General features: G+C 42.7%; 1 protein-coding gene across 1 annotated transcript; it reads left to right on the top strand.

The window, feature by feature from the left end:
• The first annotated feature begins 507 nt into the window (after window positions 1-507).
• Window positions 508-19,476, top strand: LOC128269042 (uncharacterized). Its single transcript, XM_053006385.1, has 8 exons — window positions 508-715; window positions 6,707-7,051; window positions 12,576-12,688; window positions 13,174-13,309; window positions 13,794-13,953; window positions 14,040-14,184; window positions 14,263-14,461; window positions 14,540-19,476. The coding sequence occupies exons 2-8, from the start codon at window positions 6,725-6,727 to the stop codon at window positions 15,563-15,565; spliced, it is 2,106 nt and encodes a 701-aa protein (XP_052862345.1). The 5' UTR covers window positions 508-715; window positions 6,707-6,724; the 3' UTR covers window positions 15,566-19,476.
• The last annotated feature ends 485 nt before the right edge of the window (window positions 19,477-19,961 follow it).

Consider the following 19,961-nt stretch of genomic DNA (forward strand, 5'->3'; position numbering starts at 1 on the left):
AAAAGAGAGTGGCAATAATAATGAATAGGCAGGATTTGGAAAAATGTTGAACCAAATGTTGCCAAGCTTAGAGCAACCGTTTTACCCGTATAGGGTGGTACTCGAAAACCGTGTCTAAGGAGCACCCAGCAGCAGGTTATCAACTGGCCACCTTCAAATTACGGTACTGTTAACGATTCCAGCGATATTCACCTTCGCCTTCATTTTTCAGCGTCCCGTAGCGTGTAGAGTCAGCTCCTGAAGCGTGTAGCTCAACGTTACGAAGCCACCCGGACCCAAGACTGCAAGACGATATGCAAGTGAATATCGAGAAGTATTAAAGAACATTTCTCATCAGTACTGCCATCCAGCAAACGTTGCTAGAGCCATCGTAGCCGTCCGTGGACCGTGCAGTGAAGTAAGTGGCATTACTGGTAGTGGACTACGGGAGAAACCAATTCGGGTACTATCGCTAAAACGTGCGTGCGTGAGAAAATCGAAGCAAAAGTGTAAGACATCTTCGGGATCCTGTCCTATTGAAAGAGTGTGTTTCTGGTTGTTTCAACTCGGTTTGGAAAGAAGTGTATCGTTTGGTTCAGTTGACACAATCTGTGAACTGTGAACTTCTTCGGTGACTAATTTTGCAAAGACGACTCGACCTCGACAACAAACGACGGTAACAGTGTTTCGCCGGTCGAAGCCAATCAAAGAACGCGTTCCTCGAAGCCGTTAAAAGGTGAGTTTCATCCAAATGTTGTAATTATTATCATTTGTGAGATTTGTGCTTGGAGATGCGTTGCTTCAATTTCAAATTTATTTTAAGACAAATCATATCCAAAAGGCAGAAATGTTAACCACATTCGATTACATCACCAAGCTTTCATTAGAATTTGTGGTCATGGTTAAAACATGTTTGAGCCTAAGCTTGCAGGCCGTGATGCACCACACTCTGTGTGGAAGAAGGCTCCAGGCCCCGGGGGCCACATCCGTTTGTTGCACGCGCTGCAAGATCCACCGTTTGAGACCCAGTATCCTTTTTCCAGTGCGTTCCACCGAAAATTACCGACTGGCTTTGGCCGTGTTTGTGCTGCATGTGCTTAAACGGGAGTGTGGTAATTGACGCTTCTGAAGGTGAACGATCAAACCCGTGGCGCTGGTTGCGGCTGCCTGTCGTCGTCGTCGTCGTCGTCGTAGCCTGCTTCTCCATTCCTTGTGGCATAAGGTGGAAAATAATAAGGAAAAGAAATAGAACCGTTTCCCTGCGCCCGAATCCTGGATTGCTGTGACCGTGCGGTGGATTCCTTTGGCTTGATTTCCATATGCATGTGTAGCAACTGTGTTAAACCCATTCGTTCTTCGTCGACAGGCAGCAGCATACATGTATACGGCTCTGGAAGCACCCGATCCAATGTTGCCTGGGCTTCGAGCAGCCAAAATCGAAAAGCCTCGACAACCTCTCGTTGCTTTAATTATAAAAGCAATCGATCAATCGAGTAAGGACTCTTTTAAAAGTTAAATTCAAAACCAAGAACAGGTTTAAATCAGATCATGTTTATCTGAACTTTGTTACACATATTCTCGAATGTTGGGCGGAATTCAAAACGAAAAATACAATCTTTACTCAAAACCTTAACTGAAAACGTAGAAGAAGGGTTTCGTGAGCACAAATTCGAATATATGGGGCCCATAAACAATGAATATTTCGTGTTTGCCTGATATTGCGCTTTCGTGTGGTTCCGTTCCGTGTCCATCGCAACTAAAGCAAAATATCCAATTTGCAACGGTTATGCTGTGCATATGGTGGGATATGAAAGGTGTGGTGTAGTGTGAGCTTTCAAAACCGAATGAATAAAAAGACGAGAATGGGATAAAAGACATGATAAGTTGATTTTTCAAAATGACAACGCCAGACCCCACATCGCAAAACCGGTCAAAACCTATCCCGAAAATGTTGGATGGGAACTGTTAACCCCCTCGCTGTATTCACCAGATGTTGCTCTTTCGGACTAGTATTTGTTCCGTCGGATGAGTAAAGATTTGGTAGCACAGTGGTTCACTTCTTATGAAAGTATTGAAAAATGGGTCTCTGAGGGGATCGCACTAAAGATAGAAAGTTCTATCGACACGGAACCAAGGAACTACCTAAAAGATGACGATGAAAGTAGTAGCTAACGACGGACAATACATTAATTAAGCTGGCAATACGTTTTATTGTTGTAGTTAGGTCACAAATGTCTGATCTGATCAAGAATTCGAAGTTTGAATCTGATGAAGGATTCGAGTCTATCGGCGCGTGTGATCTGCCACAGTCCTGAACACTATTTTCCTCCTGCTGCTCAAAGGTGAGCATTTCTTGACGATTCACACTTCAGGTTCAATAGTTCCGAGTACCGTGTTGAAATTTTGGCTGTGGAATACCAGCTCATAATGGATCTTTGCGTTTGACTTTGCAATTCGCGAGCGGTCAATGTTGCGGTGAATGATGTCTTGAATGACACGTCATTCATAAGTTACTATGTTCTTATCAAGTTAGCTTATTCGGTCGTTATGGTTCGGTTGTGGGACACCCAATGAAATGTTGCTTCCAAGTGACGTTTCGTTCGAGACCAATTTTAGCGCAATTATATCGATCGAGTGTTTTCGATCGTTTTTAACCGAACACTCTTCTATCGGAGGGAGGTCTGCCCGATACTTTGCTTACCGGCGGCAGCAGCTGTTGGTGTGCTAATAAATTTGTAACGATTTCCAGTGCGGCCCTGTCAAAGGTTGGGATGCAGCATTCTACATATTTTCCCAGCCAAACACTTAACAGCCTGGGGAGGCCAGGCCCGCGAGTAAACACGAAAATTGTTCCGCTTTTCTCCGCTCCTTACGTGTCGCGGGCAGGGAATGCCGCTTGCGTATTGTTGTACTGCCTGCCACGAGGGGCGTAACAGTTTGCGCTGGATAAATTGATTGCAATATGCAACTCGCGATGTGCATCACTGCATATCCATCAGCTCGGCGCACATACGCACACACATCTGCACTGCTGCAATTGCAAGTAAAAATGGTTGTAACTATGTTGTGATTTAACTGCCCGCGAGTTGTTGACGAGCCACCAGTGCTTGGTGTGGACGCTATAGTTGTGTTGTTAATTCCCAGGATTCTTTCTGCGAGAAGCACGGGGCACAGTAGAATAGAATTGTGTGTAGAGCAGGTCGATTGTTTGGCCCAACAGCAACAGCAGTGCGCGGACACTGGAAGTAAAATCAATAGTTTGGCACTTCTCGGCCCCTTGGCGTTTTAGTGAACTTTTTTGTTGTTGTTCCGGCACCCTGGAGGAAGTGAAACCGATGTTTAAATTTTTACCAGCAACAGCAGCACACTGCCCGCGTACTGCGGCTCCGTCCAACAAACCGGTTCACGGTGGTGTGGTGCCCGCCGGAACCGCCGTTGAGTCCGGCGTCCCACCGTGCGCGGGAGGAACCGTTGGACCGTGTCCGGAAATAAACGCTTGAATCGACATCCTTCATTAAATTTTATCAATACGATGGGCCCGGCCCGACAACTTCTCATTGTGCCCCCCGGAGTATCAACTGACAGCAGCCTCGGGCAAGGCAAGGTGCATTTTATGTAACAAACTGCCGCCCCCGTGTCAGGGTGGTGTCGGAAAAAAGCACAAACACCGATCAAACACAAGCCAACCGAGCATCGAAAAAGGGCACCTCTACTTGCATTCTTCTTTTTGGTAAATTGGCCAGGCTCGCGACGAAGAATTTGATCCACGGTGATATTTTCCCAGAGCGACTTGGTACTCTGTCGACGAACGAAAGCGCTTTCAATTTGAATATTTTACATGACACAATAGAATGTATGCGAAAGCCGCTGATCGAATGGTAAACTTTTCAATCTCTCTAAACTGTCCCACTTTTCCAGCGCTCGTCGAGTTATCAAGAAACCGGAATCAAACTTTCAATGAAAGGAAATTGATGTCTACGGTAGCTTTTTACATAAGAATTTACGTTTTGAAAAGATGCCTGCAAGAGAACCGGGTTCTTTTGAACCGAGTAGAAAGACTTTTGCTTTGAGTGAGCCGAATAAGAGTTCCGGTTTTGTTGCTTGACTGGCAAGTTAAGACACAACACTTTGGAGGAAAATAATTTTTTTCGTGAATGAAATTTCCCTTAACAAAACGGCGAAACAAAAACCCATGTACTGGACAGTAGTTTGACTACACCAGATTACGATTAAATCTGGCAATCAACCCGCTAGAGGGTAGCATTTCAAACTTGGATCAAATCTTAATAAAATGTTATCTTTGAACCGCGGACTTTATACAAGATTTTATGGCTGGATAGAAGTAGGTTTTGAGTAGAAGTAGCAGTAGGATTGTTTACAACCATTTTAGTTTTGCAATAAGGACTCACAAATGCAGAGGACGCCAGTTCTATAGAAGTAGCAAAAGCCCGACACCCTGATAGACGGAAACGTGACGGTCGCGTCCGTTCTTGGTGTTTGCTTCATTAAATGCACATGCTCCCGGCCGCAACCGTTTCTCCAACAGGTGTGACGACACAGAAGAGAGGTACAGATGGATGCGAAGCGTACTCCACCCGAGGCCCCTGCTTTTGGGAAAGAATTGAGAAGTACAGCGACAGCATTAAGGACACAGTCGGCCAGCGTGAAAACCAATTATGCTATCTATGGCTTGCAGTGTGTTGTTTGAAAGTTGGTTTACAGTTAACATCCCCAAGGAGCGGGTCTACTGTAAGGATTACTGAAGCGCATCCTTGAAACACTTAAAATAGAATATATTCTAACCCGTTCTTCGCGACGTATGTTTTGTAGGCATATTATGTTTGCGGTGTTTGACCAGAGTTTTACTGCGGAGGAGCTACGAGAGAGAGAGAGAGAGACAGACAGAGCCGTTTGTCCAGTCGCTAATGTGATTTTATGATGTGCTTAAAGGCCGCAGCAGCATCAACGGCGCCGTGATGAGCTGTCGATGTTTGGCGCGTCACATTCTCGCGGCCTCTGGTCTTATTAGAGTGTGTTTGGTTGAGCGGAGAAGAGTTATGCGACGAAAGCCCAGAGGAAAGGCGTGTGTCGGTTCCTAATGTAACGACGATTTCAATTATTCCGCTTCCTTTTCGCGGTAATGATAATTCCCGTCCGGAAATGAGTGCGCTGTTCAACGGGCTTTGCGTGACAAAGATGTAAAGGCCCGTTTTTCTCGTCGTCATTCCGTCTGTACCCCTGTCCTGTCCCGTCCCGTCCCGTCAGCGATTATGGTGAATGCATTTAACAAGAAAACGCTGCTAACTGCTGCCTGTCTACTGCAACAGCAGTTTGCAATCGACTTCGCGGTAATAGGTCTCCGTTCTTTGAAGCGCAATGCTTCTGCAGATTGTACGAATTCACGGAAGGTTTGCGCCTAGTTGTGGGACTCATGGGATCGGTGCTGTGATTTGATCAAAGCGCGTAGCAAGAAATGTGCGTCGTGGTTTCGTATACAAAAACAATGTTTGTTGAACCGTTTCATGTTAACTTTTTCTTTTATAATATTAAGCGTTGGATGTTACGGTCGAAACCGTTCAGTAGTGCCATCTGCCATTATCTTCTCGCAAGGGCTCAACAGAAGCAAAACAAATTACCAAAATGTCGTAATTAGCTAGCAAAACAACACATTGGCTATTGGCGTTGGTTTCTCAATGCCTAACATTTTATCGATGCCAAACGTTAAATGCATCCTTTGGCAGAGGCAGCAATTGTAGTAATAGAGGGGAGACATTGCCCCATAACTTGGACGTGACATTTTCTTTCTATTCCGACCTTTGCGGGCTCGAACTGTGGAGGACTATTTTGTTTGCGAATACTTTACGATCGGTGTTGCAAACGAACGAATAGCGATATCAAACGGTAGATAAAGATGGCCGCCGAAGAGAAAACAATATCAATCCGACATTGGTGTTGTGTGCGCCTTTTCACTTTGCTGGGAATGGTATGGTATGGGAATTATCGTCAATTCTCTCGTCGAGAAGACCTCGTGGTTGCATTTACGCTTTGATTATGTTCGCCGTCATTCCGTTAGCCTTTCGGTTAGGGAGTTGTCACGATGATGAAGGGTGTTCCGTTCCCTTCTCGGTTCGCTCCAGGTTGCGTCGTGTTCCGACGCCGGTGAAATGTTCTTTCCGTTGGCGAATGACAACCACGAACGCCACTAGAACATTCTGGACGAAGCAGACAAACAAACGCATGGGGCCAAACGTTCTTGGGGGGGAGCTAACAGAAAGGGCAACAGTTGCGCTAATCTTAGATTGAATTTTATGCTTCTGGGTTTATTTATTTGATTTTCGGGCTCGCCGAATTTCGGGCTTGCTGTGCTGTGATCCTGCGGGTCTGATGCCCATCTGTGTCTGTGTCTGATGCCCAGTCCTGAGAGGACTCTAAAGACGCACGGTGGCGCATGTTCTGGAAATGTGCCGCGGTGTGATATCTCTTTTATGTGCCGCGGGTTACGAACCACGAAAAACTCTTTCAATCCCAATCCCAATTCCAAAGGCAATGCGTTCAAAGAGCCTTATAATTGAAAGCTGGCAGATATTTAACTTGGTCTCGTTTGCTGTGGATTGTAGCGCAACGTCGCTGTCTCTTTCTATTAAGTCTAGAATTTAATTATAAATTACACTTAACCACATCAACCAAGCGCGCTCAATGTTGGTACTCTCTTTTTTTCTGCCTCAAGACAGATACATCCATCACAATGGTCTCCACGCGACAAATGACTGGTGCAACCTCGGAAGAGTCGTGTCTTCATTTATTCCGCACCACCGGACCATCTGCATCGTCGTCTTCCTCGACCAATATTGGGGCGGCATCGTCAACCACCAGCAGCTCTAGCAACAAGGGAGCCACGGCACCGGGCGGTGGTGCGCTACAGAGTAGCAGCAGCAGCAGCAATCACCCGGTGCCAAATCAGCCATCCGCGGGGACCGAGTTAAGAGAGTTAAACCTGATGGACCTGCCCACGGAGCTGCTGGATCATATATTGTCCTATGTGGGCTACAAACAGATTGGCCATATGCGAGTGGTAAGTACTGGCCTTTGGCCTTTGAGGTAGTTCACTGCACTGACTAGCTTATTGTTTCTCAGGTTTATACAGGACTTTTTTTTAATTTTACCTAGTTTTCGGTTATTAGCCTCCAATCGGTTACATGATGTATTGCGCATCCGCTCGGAAGATAGTGCATTGCAAGAGATCACAACGTAAACCGATATCTGCTGGTCCCACTTCCGCAAGCTATCCGTAGCTGACGCACTCTCGAAAGGATAAAATATCAAATACATGGCCCTTTCTGTGCGCGGGAAGTAAGGAAGAAGCGACCGAGCCGACGTCGTCGTTGTTGAGCCAGACAAAGTGCGGTTCATGGGTGCAGGTTCGTCCTGTGTGCTTTGGTGAAAGCAAAACGCGCCCGCCTGTCTGATCACCTATCTTTCTAGCGGGGAAAGCGCATAAAGTTTCGAACGGAGTAAATTGCCTGACCTATTCTTTCACCCTTTCGTTTGGACTGAAATTATCTCATTTGAATTGGGAGTTGTGCTGGAATTCTAAATTCTCTTTTACTTTTAAGCGTTTTTTATGGCTTGATGTGAAATTTATTTAGTTTGCATAATTTTGTTTCGAAATTCTCAATAACCAGGTTACTTTATGTATTTCTTGTGCTTTAATCGCTGTCCGAACATTCAATGATTGTCCACCTTGAGTTGCATGAACGTTATCTTCAAACTATTCTAATGTAAATCCAATGTAGATGCCACTTAACGGATGTACGGAGCACTAAGACTTTGTATGCGTTTTTATACTCTAATCGCAAGGTATGCACACAGTTCCTATTCGATTCCAAAGGAATTGCAAACCAAAAGTTGATCAAACATAAGAAATCCACATTTCCTGAACCCAGTAGTGATGTGTTCGCATGGAATCTGTTCACTGTCACATGTACTGCTCACCCTTGGCTATCCCTGACATTTTGTTAGTAAACACATAATGCCCCTCTTTGATCGTCCTTCGGCTAGTAAATGCTTAATTTTAAACAATCAATGTGAGCACAATATTGACTCCTCTCGTGCATTCGATGTTTCTTTCGCTCGTTGTTTTTCGGCAGTGTGAGCAACCGTTAAATAATACTGCCATTTGTGAAAAAACTACATCTCCTTTAATTTTGTCACTACAAGTTCTTAAAATCGCTAAATCGCTTCGAGGCATCAAACATTAACCATCTGACGGTTTAGAATCATCTAAAAAGAACAGCATTTAAAAAAATGGACAACTTTCACGTGCTTCTCGAAGCTTGTCTCGAAGCTATTCGAAGCAAGTGGCCATGGTCAACGGCAGGGGATCATGGTCCAGAAAACGTTTTCAGACCCGGGAGAATGTTGGCATTTGGTGGGATTGGCCAATCGAGAACTGGCTGAAAAAATAATGGACGAAACGGGGAATTTAGTCCTCTATTGAGCACGATTGAGATCGATTTTCAGTAAAAATATGTTTGTTCAGAAAATCTCCTTTTTACAAGACGATGTTAGTGTATGTGAGAACAAAAATAATGTTACGAACATGAAGTTTAGAAGTTCATTTTATCTATTGACGTTGAGGATTGATTTTTGTTTTAATAAAGCAAGTGCCCCGCTAGCACATCGATATTTGATGCAATTACAAATGGTTCGGATTATAATATTCTCGGTAGAGATCGAAAGAGGCCATAGAGGACAAATATTTAGCCATTCTTACACTTGCAGAATCTGCTACCATAATATTGATTAAACATTACATTTAGCACCTAACGACAAATATGGGATTCACGGTAGCTTATACACTTTCTTGTACACAAGAAGAAGATTAATCGTTAGCAAATAATAGATACAATCGATACACAATAGATTTATGCAAGTTAACCTTTTACGTAATGCTCAGTTCTACACGACCATAATGTTCCCGTTTTTTACGAACACATTCAACATACAGAACTGCACGTACCTTTGTATCGTGTTAACGGATGCAATTAACCCACAGCAAAAGCACGAGCGAGATAAAAATCAATAAATGGGCTCTCCCCCGATGCAGATATTACTTTGAGGGTCACTCTTTTCTCTCCGCAAGCCGGCTCCACCGGAAAGTTGTTCCTTCACAACTTTACTGCCGAGGGAATCGCATAGCAAATGCAGCAGCGTCTGCTCACAAATTTTTTGACACGCGTGTCGTTCATGACTTTATGGTTTCAGGCCAAATGCAGCACTCCTCGTATAGAGCTGCATAATATCATCGGACAGGAATAGGAGGTTATCAAAATGCGTCGGGAAAGGATTGTTTCATGTATCCCTAATGTTGGTGGAGGTCCATAAATATGAAACATATCGTGAGCTTTCTGTGCCATTACAGCAATGTCAGTCGCATCAGTTGTTGGTGAGTAGCCGGATGGCTAGTTCGGAGTTCTTGTTCCGTCCAAATGTTCAAGGCGAGCAATTTTGAGCAAAATTTCTGGTTCACTTGGCCCATTGCTCAAACTCAAAACGGGTGTGTGTGTGTCGGTTACATACAATGTCGTCCAGTGCTGCGCCCCTGTGCCTGCAACATGAGCACCGCTGACTTATGCAGTGCATAATGACTGCATATAATGCTTGCCTCTATTGGCTTAGGATTCGTTCTGCTTTTGAACTCGGGAGGAAGGTTTGTTCATAGAAGGAGCTTGCAGTAGTCATTCATTCAGTACTGTTGTGTGCTGAAGGTGAAAGCGTCTTTTTGAAGTGTTGGAAGAATGTGTATTAGGAAAACAGAAAAAAACAATATTCCGCTGACGACGAAGTTCGTAAGCATGAGCATGTAGGACACGGGTGCCAGAGGAAGCATTTTGGCGAGCGGCTACGAAGCATGCCGCTACTTCACAGACTGGCAGGTTCAGTGAAAAAACGGAAGCGCACTACAAAGTCACTTGTAAAGTTGTTTGAACGAATTTTCGTGTGGACAAGCCGAACGTCCGCCTGTAACGGTGTAACGGACCTGCGCTCCGTTTCGGTCTAGATGCACTTCTCTGTCCATTGTGCATTGTGTTATTTTCGCCTGTAGTTTTCGGAGCCACTCACCGCACTCTGGTGCTTTTGTTCCCGGCAGAACTACTCTCCGCAGCAACATTATTCGCACCTGTTTGACACCAGCGACAGAGGAGGGTGCATATATGCATTATTCTTCAGTACTATCATACTTGATGCTTGACTCAAACTCTAAGGGCAATCCTCGGAACAATTGTTTTCAGGACGACCTAATGGACGTTCTAAAGGATGTCGGAAGGGATTTAAGCTTTAAATAACTAGGCTTTATTTCATATAGATGGTTGGTTGTGTACTCTGAGGAATCACTGAAGATCGGCTCAACCCCACCGGCTTTTTTAAAATTGTTTCTCGTTCATGTTAAACAACATACTAAAATTTGCGGAATATTTAATGGTACGACATTATTAATTTAACAATAATTCAGTGCTCAAATCGAATATTACAATATTTTTCTGTCGTCAAGAATGGGAGTAAATCGCATATCCGCTAGCACAAGGTAACATTAACATAATTTGTCATATTAGGCGTAATGGCCATTTGCAACATGAAAAAATTGTTTTCGTTCAATGACGAAAGTTCCTTTTATGATTTAATGATTTAGCTCAATTAAATGTATTGAACCCATTGCTGTAGAATGGTATTTCCTGAATCATGTGGGTTATTTCATTTTTCTACCAATGCAACTTATCATGCTTCTTGCTATTGTCAAGTGCACCTGCCAACAGAAGCTTTCTTACTCAGCTTAGCTGCGGTTAAAGATTACATTATAGATGCTAAAATACGGTGTTTACGGCATTGCGTCATTGACATGTTTGTTGGGCAAATTGTGGAAAGGATTACGTCGGCCAAGTGGGAGCCGCCTGTCCCACATCATCATGCCGACGGTAGAGAGCACACGGCGAAGGTAAACCCTGTCGTCGGTTGTCCTAGTAATAATCCGGACTTGCTGGTTCAGTGCAATTGGAAGCGACTGAAGTAGCTTTCATCATAAATTAAACTGAGTTATTTCTCGGATGCGATTGTACCGCACCGGAGATAGAGAATGGATGGATTACTTCCTGTGGTCATAACTTTGCTCTCCCAATAATGTCCAGCAGGACTTCGCGCAGTATCGATGGGGAGCGACAGATAGGCACATCTCATGCTGCTGCTGCATGCTGCACCTATAATTATGCGAGTAAATGAGTTATGGTTTCACGTTGCTTCGCTAACAGTGGAAACCAATCACTACGGGGGCGCAGACAAGCGAAGAGCTCAATGAAGAAGTTGATGATCCGGTACTTCGTCTGTGTAAATTGTGGAGATAATCAGTGCCCTACAAACGAGAGCTAAATGTAGTGTGGGAGAGGTAGCGTTGCGATCTAAAACTGTTTGAATCCCCATGGAAAAAGCCGTGTTGATCCTCGTGGAATTTCATTTATACATTTCACTTGAAACTATAGGCACAATTCACACTGAAACTGTACGCCAAATCACTCCTAGAACGACCTCAAGCTCAATTCATGGGTTCATTCATGGATAATCAAATGTTTATCCAAAATATCGTTTTTTGTTGCTCGGGGAATCGATCGAATTCATGGTAATCTTAAATAATCGTAGAAATATATTGAAAAATACAAGTACAAAGAACCAAAACATAACAAACGATATTCAATACTTTGATTTCATTATTTTAATTCAATTCAACTACATTCCGTTATGTAGTGCTGAGTAGTTGCTTTGTTTTGTTGTTTTTCTTTTGTAAAATTGGTTTGACGTAATGATATCCAATTGTTCCATGTTTTATATGGTTTACATACGGGATTAACATAGAGCTGAATTGTAATACACGCTGCAACTTAAACATAAAATTTCTCCCAACTGTCCAAACTTCTCCCATGGGTAATCGAAACCCTCAGCGCAAAGTTTCGATTTTAAATACTGTCGTGCAACGAACCAACTTCCATCGTACATTACGAATGTACATTACGAATGTGGTAAAGAGTGATGAGAGTGGTATGAGAAGTGATATTATTTATGTAGCGTGCTCTACGGTTTCAGAAAAGAAACGAGAAGATAGCTGCTTGTCAAATTACACTCTGGACTGTATGAATAGCGACCGCAGCAACATTGTTTGTAAAATTAGCGTTCAATTTTTAATGAACCCTGGTTAGACTTGAATGGTTTGTTGTGGATGGTTTATCCTGCTCGCGGCACGCGTCGCGCTTGTGTTTATAAGTAATCGGTTGCAACGGCAGCAAAATTGGTTCGAATCAGTTTCGATTGTCTTCTATTGAATACTTTCCCGTGTGTTAACTGTTGAACGCTACGTTTGTATATTTTTACAGTACACTTTGCGAGTGGATTATGTTATATTTCAATTGGTTGTATTGAAATTGAAATGATATATAAATGAATGACAAAGCCACACATCTAACCAGTGTATTATTGTGTAAGATTTCTATGATGGATCCTTATTCTTCACAGTTTGCTAGCCACTTATGTTGTTTTCCATCGTTCTTTCGCAGATATCACATCAGATGAATCAGGTGTGCAGTTCGAAATTGAACTCCACTTTTCAAAAACTGCAAAATCAAATGCAAACCCGCTTTCACACCGTCAAAGCAAAGATGCCCCGAAGGTAAGACTACTTATGATTGTATATGTTCAAAACATGTAGGATCTTGTTGCTAATAAACCACCTAGAAGTAGTTCACAACATTAATCAACCACAATGTCCAGGCCAGCGGAGACCAAGACAACATATAAGCATTGATGACTCTTGAAGTATCTGAGAAGGCCCCCCGCAATTTAACAAACTTGGATCAATCAAAACAATCTCGTTATCAATATCGGAGGAGTATAGAAAGAACGGCACGACAGGAGAAATAAAGTTTTGTTTTGCGTCAATTTTGGAATTTGAGTTGTTCTAAATATTGTTTTTTAATCTTACAAGAACGGACCAGGCCATATTTATCGTTCTAAATATGTATGGCTAACATTTTTCATGTTTATCAAAATAATTTAGTTTTTTGGAGCTCACTACAAATAACTTTAACACACTTTCACTGCAAATAACTTTATTTTAACATATCCAATACGTTGATGTGTCTCTTATCCTTGCAGGGAATCGGCGCGACGGAACCATCCACTGGCATACGAATGCGATATCCTGGAGACGTGTTACATGCGCCTCTCGTTACTACAAATGACGTTTGGTAAACATATCGAAAGGAAGCACTGTTGTTTTTTCCCCGGCGCGGTAAGTACAGTTTTCTCGAAGATATGTACTCCACTCTACATCCTTCGCAGACTGGCATGTGGAGTGTGCACAGAAGTGGCACCATTGGCATTTTGATGCATTATTTAACTGCAGCATGCATTTGTTTGTTCGTCTTATGTGTTAACAACACTTGTGAAAATTGCTTATGTTTTACGTCGCTCCGAGCCCCTTTCTCGGCAGTACCCGACGGGGAGACTTTCGACTTTAACGTCTTAAATTCTATCGAGTCTCATACAGCCTTCACTAGACAACCATAACATTGAATAAAAGTAAAAGTATTTTTTCTAGAATGGCTAATGTAAAAGATAAAATTTGCTACTCATTACGCTGTTGAAGTGGCACTTTCAGTATTTATACGAGAAAAAACGATCTCTCCTTATTGGTATCGTTGCCTCAAAAAACCATTTGTTTGCTTCATTGTTCGGTGAATGTTTTATTTAAACCATCTTCACCATGATTACAGATTCTCGACGAGGTATATTCCGTAATAAGTTACATTCGCACAACACCGGCACTAGATCGTCCGTTCAAGGTGACCGACGAGCTATTCGATCTCTCTACTATGGCTATGGAGTACTTCAAGGAGCACATAGAACCAAATTTACCTGATATTGCTTATTTCAGTAAGTGGCTGGCTTTCCGCATAGAAAATTATCTTCTCCTCGCGCCGTGTTGATTGATTGATCATTGTTCACACTCTTTTCAACAGCCAAGAGTACAAAGTCTTTTGCGGCCCTGGAGACCTCGTCTTCACTACTGTCTCGCGATACATCACACTCGAGTTCATCCTCCCCACCGCGGAGCAATATGGTGCTCCGGAAGGGTATCCGAAAGATAAAGCAGGGCATGAAGCGGTAATTATGTCGATTATTCGGTAACTGCATTCGAACAGCCTCCACCTTACTGTGTGGCTTGCTCTCGCCCCGTTTCAGGTATAATGATCAACTGTCCGTGTTACGAGGTGAGCTGCGCACGTTTAAGCGTAAGGCCACCGAACAGGCCAAAACAATTACCGAACAGCAGAAGTTGCTGACGGAGCAGCAAAAACAAACGTTGGAGTTTGCGAACCGGCTCGATGAAACGGACAAAAAGAATGAAGAATTATCAAGAAAGTTTTCGACGGTTCTGCAGGTTAGTAAGCCACTGATAATGCAGTGTATGACCGGAGTAGATATTTTCTAAAATATGTCGTCCTTTTTGGTACAACAGGAATTAAACAAATGCAAGACCGAGTTGCAATACTGGCGTTCGAATAGTCCCGCCGTGACGAGCTGCAATCCATACGGTGGGGTTATGGTGTCAGAGGAGCTAAATGAGTTGGTCAGCAACCAAAACGAGACACCAAACGACGAAGTTGAGCTGCTTGCGATGGGTATGAACGAAGGTGACACCAGCTTAGATACCGTCACAGGCGATAATCGGGAACAGGGGGTAGCACATCTTGGAGACAATCATCTCTCAACAACGACGACGGTAGCAGCAACAGCAGCACTGCTCGTCCCTATCGAGGCACACCAACCTTCGTCTCCCAAGTTAGGGCAAAAGCGAAAATACGAATGTCTCGTGGTGGATGATGAGCTGGACGGGAAAGATTCGGCATGCGTTAATCCACCGTTTGCGTCGGCTCCACTAGCTTCCTTGGTTGCTTCGTATTCGTCGTCGTCGGCGGCAACAAACGGTAACGCCTTGGTTGCGCCAGTAGCTTCGACATCATCCCCGGGAACGGTCATACTGTCAAAAACATCCGCGGCCGAGCCCACGGAATATGGGCAGAACTCAAGCGATCAATCGTCGTTAGACACCGGGTTGCCAACTGTTGTTACTTCGAATGCGGGTCACTCGATCAACGATGGAACATCCGCAGTAACCTTACCAACGTCCGGAACGGTTGGTACGGCTGCTGCAGTAACTTTATCATCTCCCGTATCATTATTGGCAACGGAAGCAACCAACACACACACGGCACCACCTTCTCCGGCTGCTCATCCAGCACAACATACCAATCATTTTCTCACTTTGGGCGCTGGTGGTAATGGCAACAACAGTAGTGTTAGCAATAGTGTTAGTAGCAAGCATAGTAGCACTAGTAATGAGAACACTAATCATAACAAAAAACTACGGAGAGTACAAAACAAAGCTAGATCACAAAGTAATAATCATATTAATCATAATGCTATGAGTTCGGCAGCGAACGTTAATACAAAAACAACTAGAAGTAAACAATCAGAAAAGTAATCGGAATGGGTTTGAAATATATATACACCTATATACGAGTATATATATATAGTTGTTTGATTGGCGGCTTTATCTGCTGCCGAAACCGAATGGTCAGAAAAGTAAAACGAAAACAACAGTCATTGAGCAGCTCATTTAGGAAGAATTTGCCAGGAAAGAGAGTAGTAGACGTCCTAGTTAATATGGAGATTGTAGAACCTTGAATCTATTTGTCAAACCTCATGCGAGCAGATACTGGTAGCCCAGGTACGGCCATTGGCACTTCATTCGAATCCGACTACAGGAAACAAAGAAAGGTTTTTCGTTCTTTGTCATAATTGTGCGCAAAATTAGTGGAGGCAATAGGACCCATTTCTTTTCATTAACTGGGAACCGTTAACAACAACAGTCCTTTGGCAGATTGTTTGGTAATTTCAGCTCATTTTAACAACTTTCGAATTGTTGCTAAGAGCGTGCGTTGGTTGCCAGGCTCTGGTCCTATCCGCAATATTCGTTGGAACCCGATATGGAACTCGATATTCGATCAACACAAAGTATTTGGTAGGAAATGTTGTCCCTTTGAATCACAAGAAAACAGAGAATTGAAGCTTTCAATATATTAGTGCATGATTGAATAAATTGAAGATGCTAAATAGACAAAACGGTAATGTTGTACAGTCTATCCAACTGTATCCATCTCGCACTACGACGAACTGACCAAAATCTGCATTTCGTTTTTTTGCCATCGGTTGTACTAGAAACTAGTCGCCAGTTTAGCCGGCAGATAGGAAGTTCGTTCGAAGCGCGTAAGAAGTTGTGATTGTGGTAGCTATTCCCACTTTTCGATTTCAGGCAATGTTTGATCAAAAGGTTTCTTCTGTGAGCGAGCTGCGTAAACTTTACGCGTGCGAACAAAACCGTCGAAGCGGAACACTCTGGGAGAGACAGTAATGCGCACTCATTTTTGATTCGAAACACTTTATGTAGTAATGTTATGATTCACGCCAGAGTATTGTTTTACTGCGAATATAGCGTCTATCAAACGGCGCGATGATGATGGGATGCACTTACGCATGTCACCTAGTTTTCTAGCGCCCCGCATAGTAAATAGTTAGTGCGATATGAGTTTTCATTGTTATTGAGCATAAGAAGTTTTCGATTTTAACTTTGCCCATTGACCCACCGAGTAAAAAACTTCCTTGTATCATTTCGTTCGTACTCATCTGTTTTTCGATCATCTTCAACTGGTGCTAGGGTACGTCAACTTCAGCCATTTGTACGATTACATAGTGACGCCTTTTACCTAAATACTTAAAGGATTCTGGAACAGGTCAGGTCAATTTGGCACAAGCTGCCACCGTACTAAATTCAATGAAAGTTGATAAACAACAATGCCTTGCAAGCTACTACAAATCGGTTCCACTTGAACTCGTAAATTGACCGGGTCGGTGTCGGTGATTAATCAAACAAGCAGCAGGGCCATTCAATTTCCGAACACGATTTCGTTGATGCAGAGGTGTTTCGTTTGGAATTCTCACTTGAAGTTGCTTTCAATGGGGTTCGTCGTGTAATAAAATAAGTGCGTCACTAACGGCAAGGGAAACAGTTTCATAAAACAGATACATACGATACACGTTGAATGATTGCAACAAAGTAGTGCTGAATTTATACTTTCTTAAATGTAACATACCAAAACACAAAACACACACAGACACACCCTTATCTACAAATGCTATCAACACTCAACTAGACACAACATTCACAGACGAGTATAAAGAACTATTCACAAGTGCAAATATACACACACTCATCCGTGCGAAAGATGCAAACGTCTAATTATTATTTTTGTAGTAGATGCTAGTTTTATAAGCAAACATAAAACAAAAAACTAAACCAATTGAATATATCCCTTTAAAACAGTAGTAGAGTCGAGTAGGATACCCTCTTTAAAGTAAAATGAGCTGGTGAGATAGTTGACATGCATGTGTGTGTGTATGTAATCGAAAACATAAATGTTATACTATAAAAGCGACGAGCCAGCAGCAAATGCGGAACGAGTTTCGATTTATGCTGAGAGAGAGGTGTAAAACAAACACATGAAATGCCTAACAAAAAATTAACAAACAACAATACCGATCAAAGGATGATCCTTTCTCGAAAACGCTCTTCACCCTCACACTTTACATTCGCTGCGCAAACGACGGCCACAGATTTGAGGTAGGCAGGAAGCGAAAAATCAAAATTTTTACATTTTAGTATTCGGAAAGTAATCGAACAAAACTCTACAGCAAGCGAAAATGAGAAATCGAATGGAGTGATACTGTTCTCTGATAAGATGGTCTCTTCTCACGAAAATACAAGGCTCCTCGATGCATTATATCAAATTATGGATGGAGCGCAAACGGAAACACCACACAAAACCGGAAACAAATTAAAACGCTAAGAAAACGCAACTCTTTTAAGCCATAGTCCACGTTTTTACTGCGAATGGAAGCCCGAGTGCGATCAATTCACAACACAAACCTATCCAAGCACGAGGAAAGGCAAGAAGCTGTAGTTCGACGTATTTTGTAACATAAACGTGTTATAGAGCGGTTCCCTTATCCAACCCGCGCCTTGCCGCGGCTCCGGTTCCGGTTCCGTGCATCATAAGTAGTGTTTCTCTTTGTCCGGCGTAGCAAAACAGCAGTAGAACAACCAACCAATTGTACAGTGTGGCAAGGTAGCGTATATTAGACGTGTGTAGTGACAAACGTAACTATTAAAGAAAGCATGAACACTGGAACACTGGAACCTGTATAAACCCTCCATTAAAACGCGATAAACACACACACGGACATAAACTAAAAATCAGAACGCTAAAATCTATGACATTAGCGTGCGCATTTCAATAGCGTCGTGATTTCTTTCCGTTCCAGTGTTACGATCGCTATTTTATATAATTGTATTCCCAGTTCGTAACTCTTGTTCTACGTTCAATCTTTTTGAAACGTACCAGTTAACGCCGGTTGCGCAATACGCAGCATACCATATCCTATACGCGCTGCGCAACTGCGGATTGTTGCAAGCTGAATTGCAGCAACAATGAACACACTCCTATCGACCAACTTCAGTAGAACCGAGCGTCGTTATGCCGTTATTTTAATTGCCTCGAGACGAAGGTTAGCGGAATACATAGCCAAGGGAACCATTTTTTCTAGCAAATGTTTCACACCCGTTGAAAGTCATGCTTTAATACACTGTGTAAGAGGCAACCAACCCAATCCAGGCAAAACGAAATCAAAAAGGATTCAAGGCAAAATGAACCAACGACGCCACGCGTGTCAACTTCAGGCATTTTCGACATGATTGATAACTTCTAAGGAAACTTTACGATGGCGCATAAAAAACAGAATAATAGCACGCGATTAAATAAACATTTCCTAGCTTCTTTAGTAGTTCATATAAGAAAAAAAAACAGGTCAATAATGTTTATGATGTACAAAATGAGAGCAAACAAACAGCAGCCAACCTCCGTCTCTTCAAGCTACACAATACAAATGGTAGTGAGTGATCCAACATGCTTTATGTTTCATGCGCGTTACGAAATGCTTTCAAATTGTATCATTTTTCCATCACCAGCAATAGTTTATTCAGTGCAAACATTTGCTCGTCGCTGGTTGGTTTTGGACGAAGGTGAACGTTCGTGAACAGTGAATTTTAATCCTTTAACCTGTTACGAAATTAGTAGAACATATTTTTAAAATATTGCAAGCTTAAACCAAAACAGAGCAAAAAACACAAAGCAAAACCAACTTCTGTATGTTTCTCGTTGCACAACGCGTACTGGATCACAGCGGATTAGAGTGGGACGAGTGGGAGAAGTATAAGCAAATCAGCGAAACAATATAACAACAAAAGGAAAGAGAGAGGGAGAAAGAGAGAAAGAAAACGAAGGCAAAAGAGTGATATCTGAATAAAAATAAGCAAAACAAACTGTATACTTGTTTCCTTTGGCTAGATTGCCAAACGCCGCGGTATAGAAACATCATTGGGGTCGGTACGGTTTGATGGAGTTAAAAAAAAAGGTTATTTTGACACGTCTAGCGCTTGCAAGTTGGAAACTGAAATCCGAGTAAGATAGATACAAATGCAATTAAAACTATTTAGAAACTAGCGGTTCCCGGCATGCGTCGCCATTCCCAATTTCATTCTAATTTCTCGATGATCCGGCTTTTCAGAGGATCGTGATTGAGAAGCACGAATTCGAACCACTCTTGCGGCGCTCTTCACGGGCAATTTATTGTTCTTCTTCAGTTGTTTTATTCGTAATGGTTCGTATACTTCTTGCATTACGACTTTGTTGGGAAAGAAACGAACGTCTTGGTCGCGGGATTGTTAATGATGATTAAAAGAGAATATAAATTACCCATGATTA

The sequence above is a fragment of the Anopheles cruzii genome, chromosome 2 (genome assembly GCF_943734635.1).
Source record: "Anopheles cruzii chromosome 2, idAnoCruzAS_RS32_06, whole genome shotgun sequence".
NCBI lineage: Eukaryota > Metazoa > Arthropoda > Insecta > Diptera > Culicidae > Anopheles > Anopheles cruzii.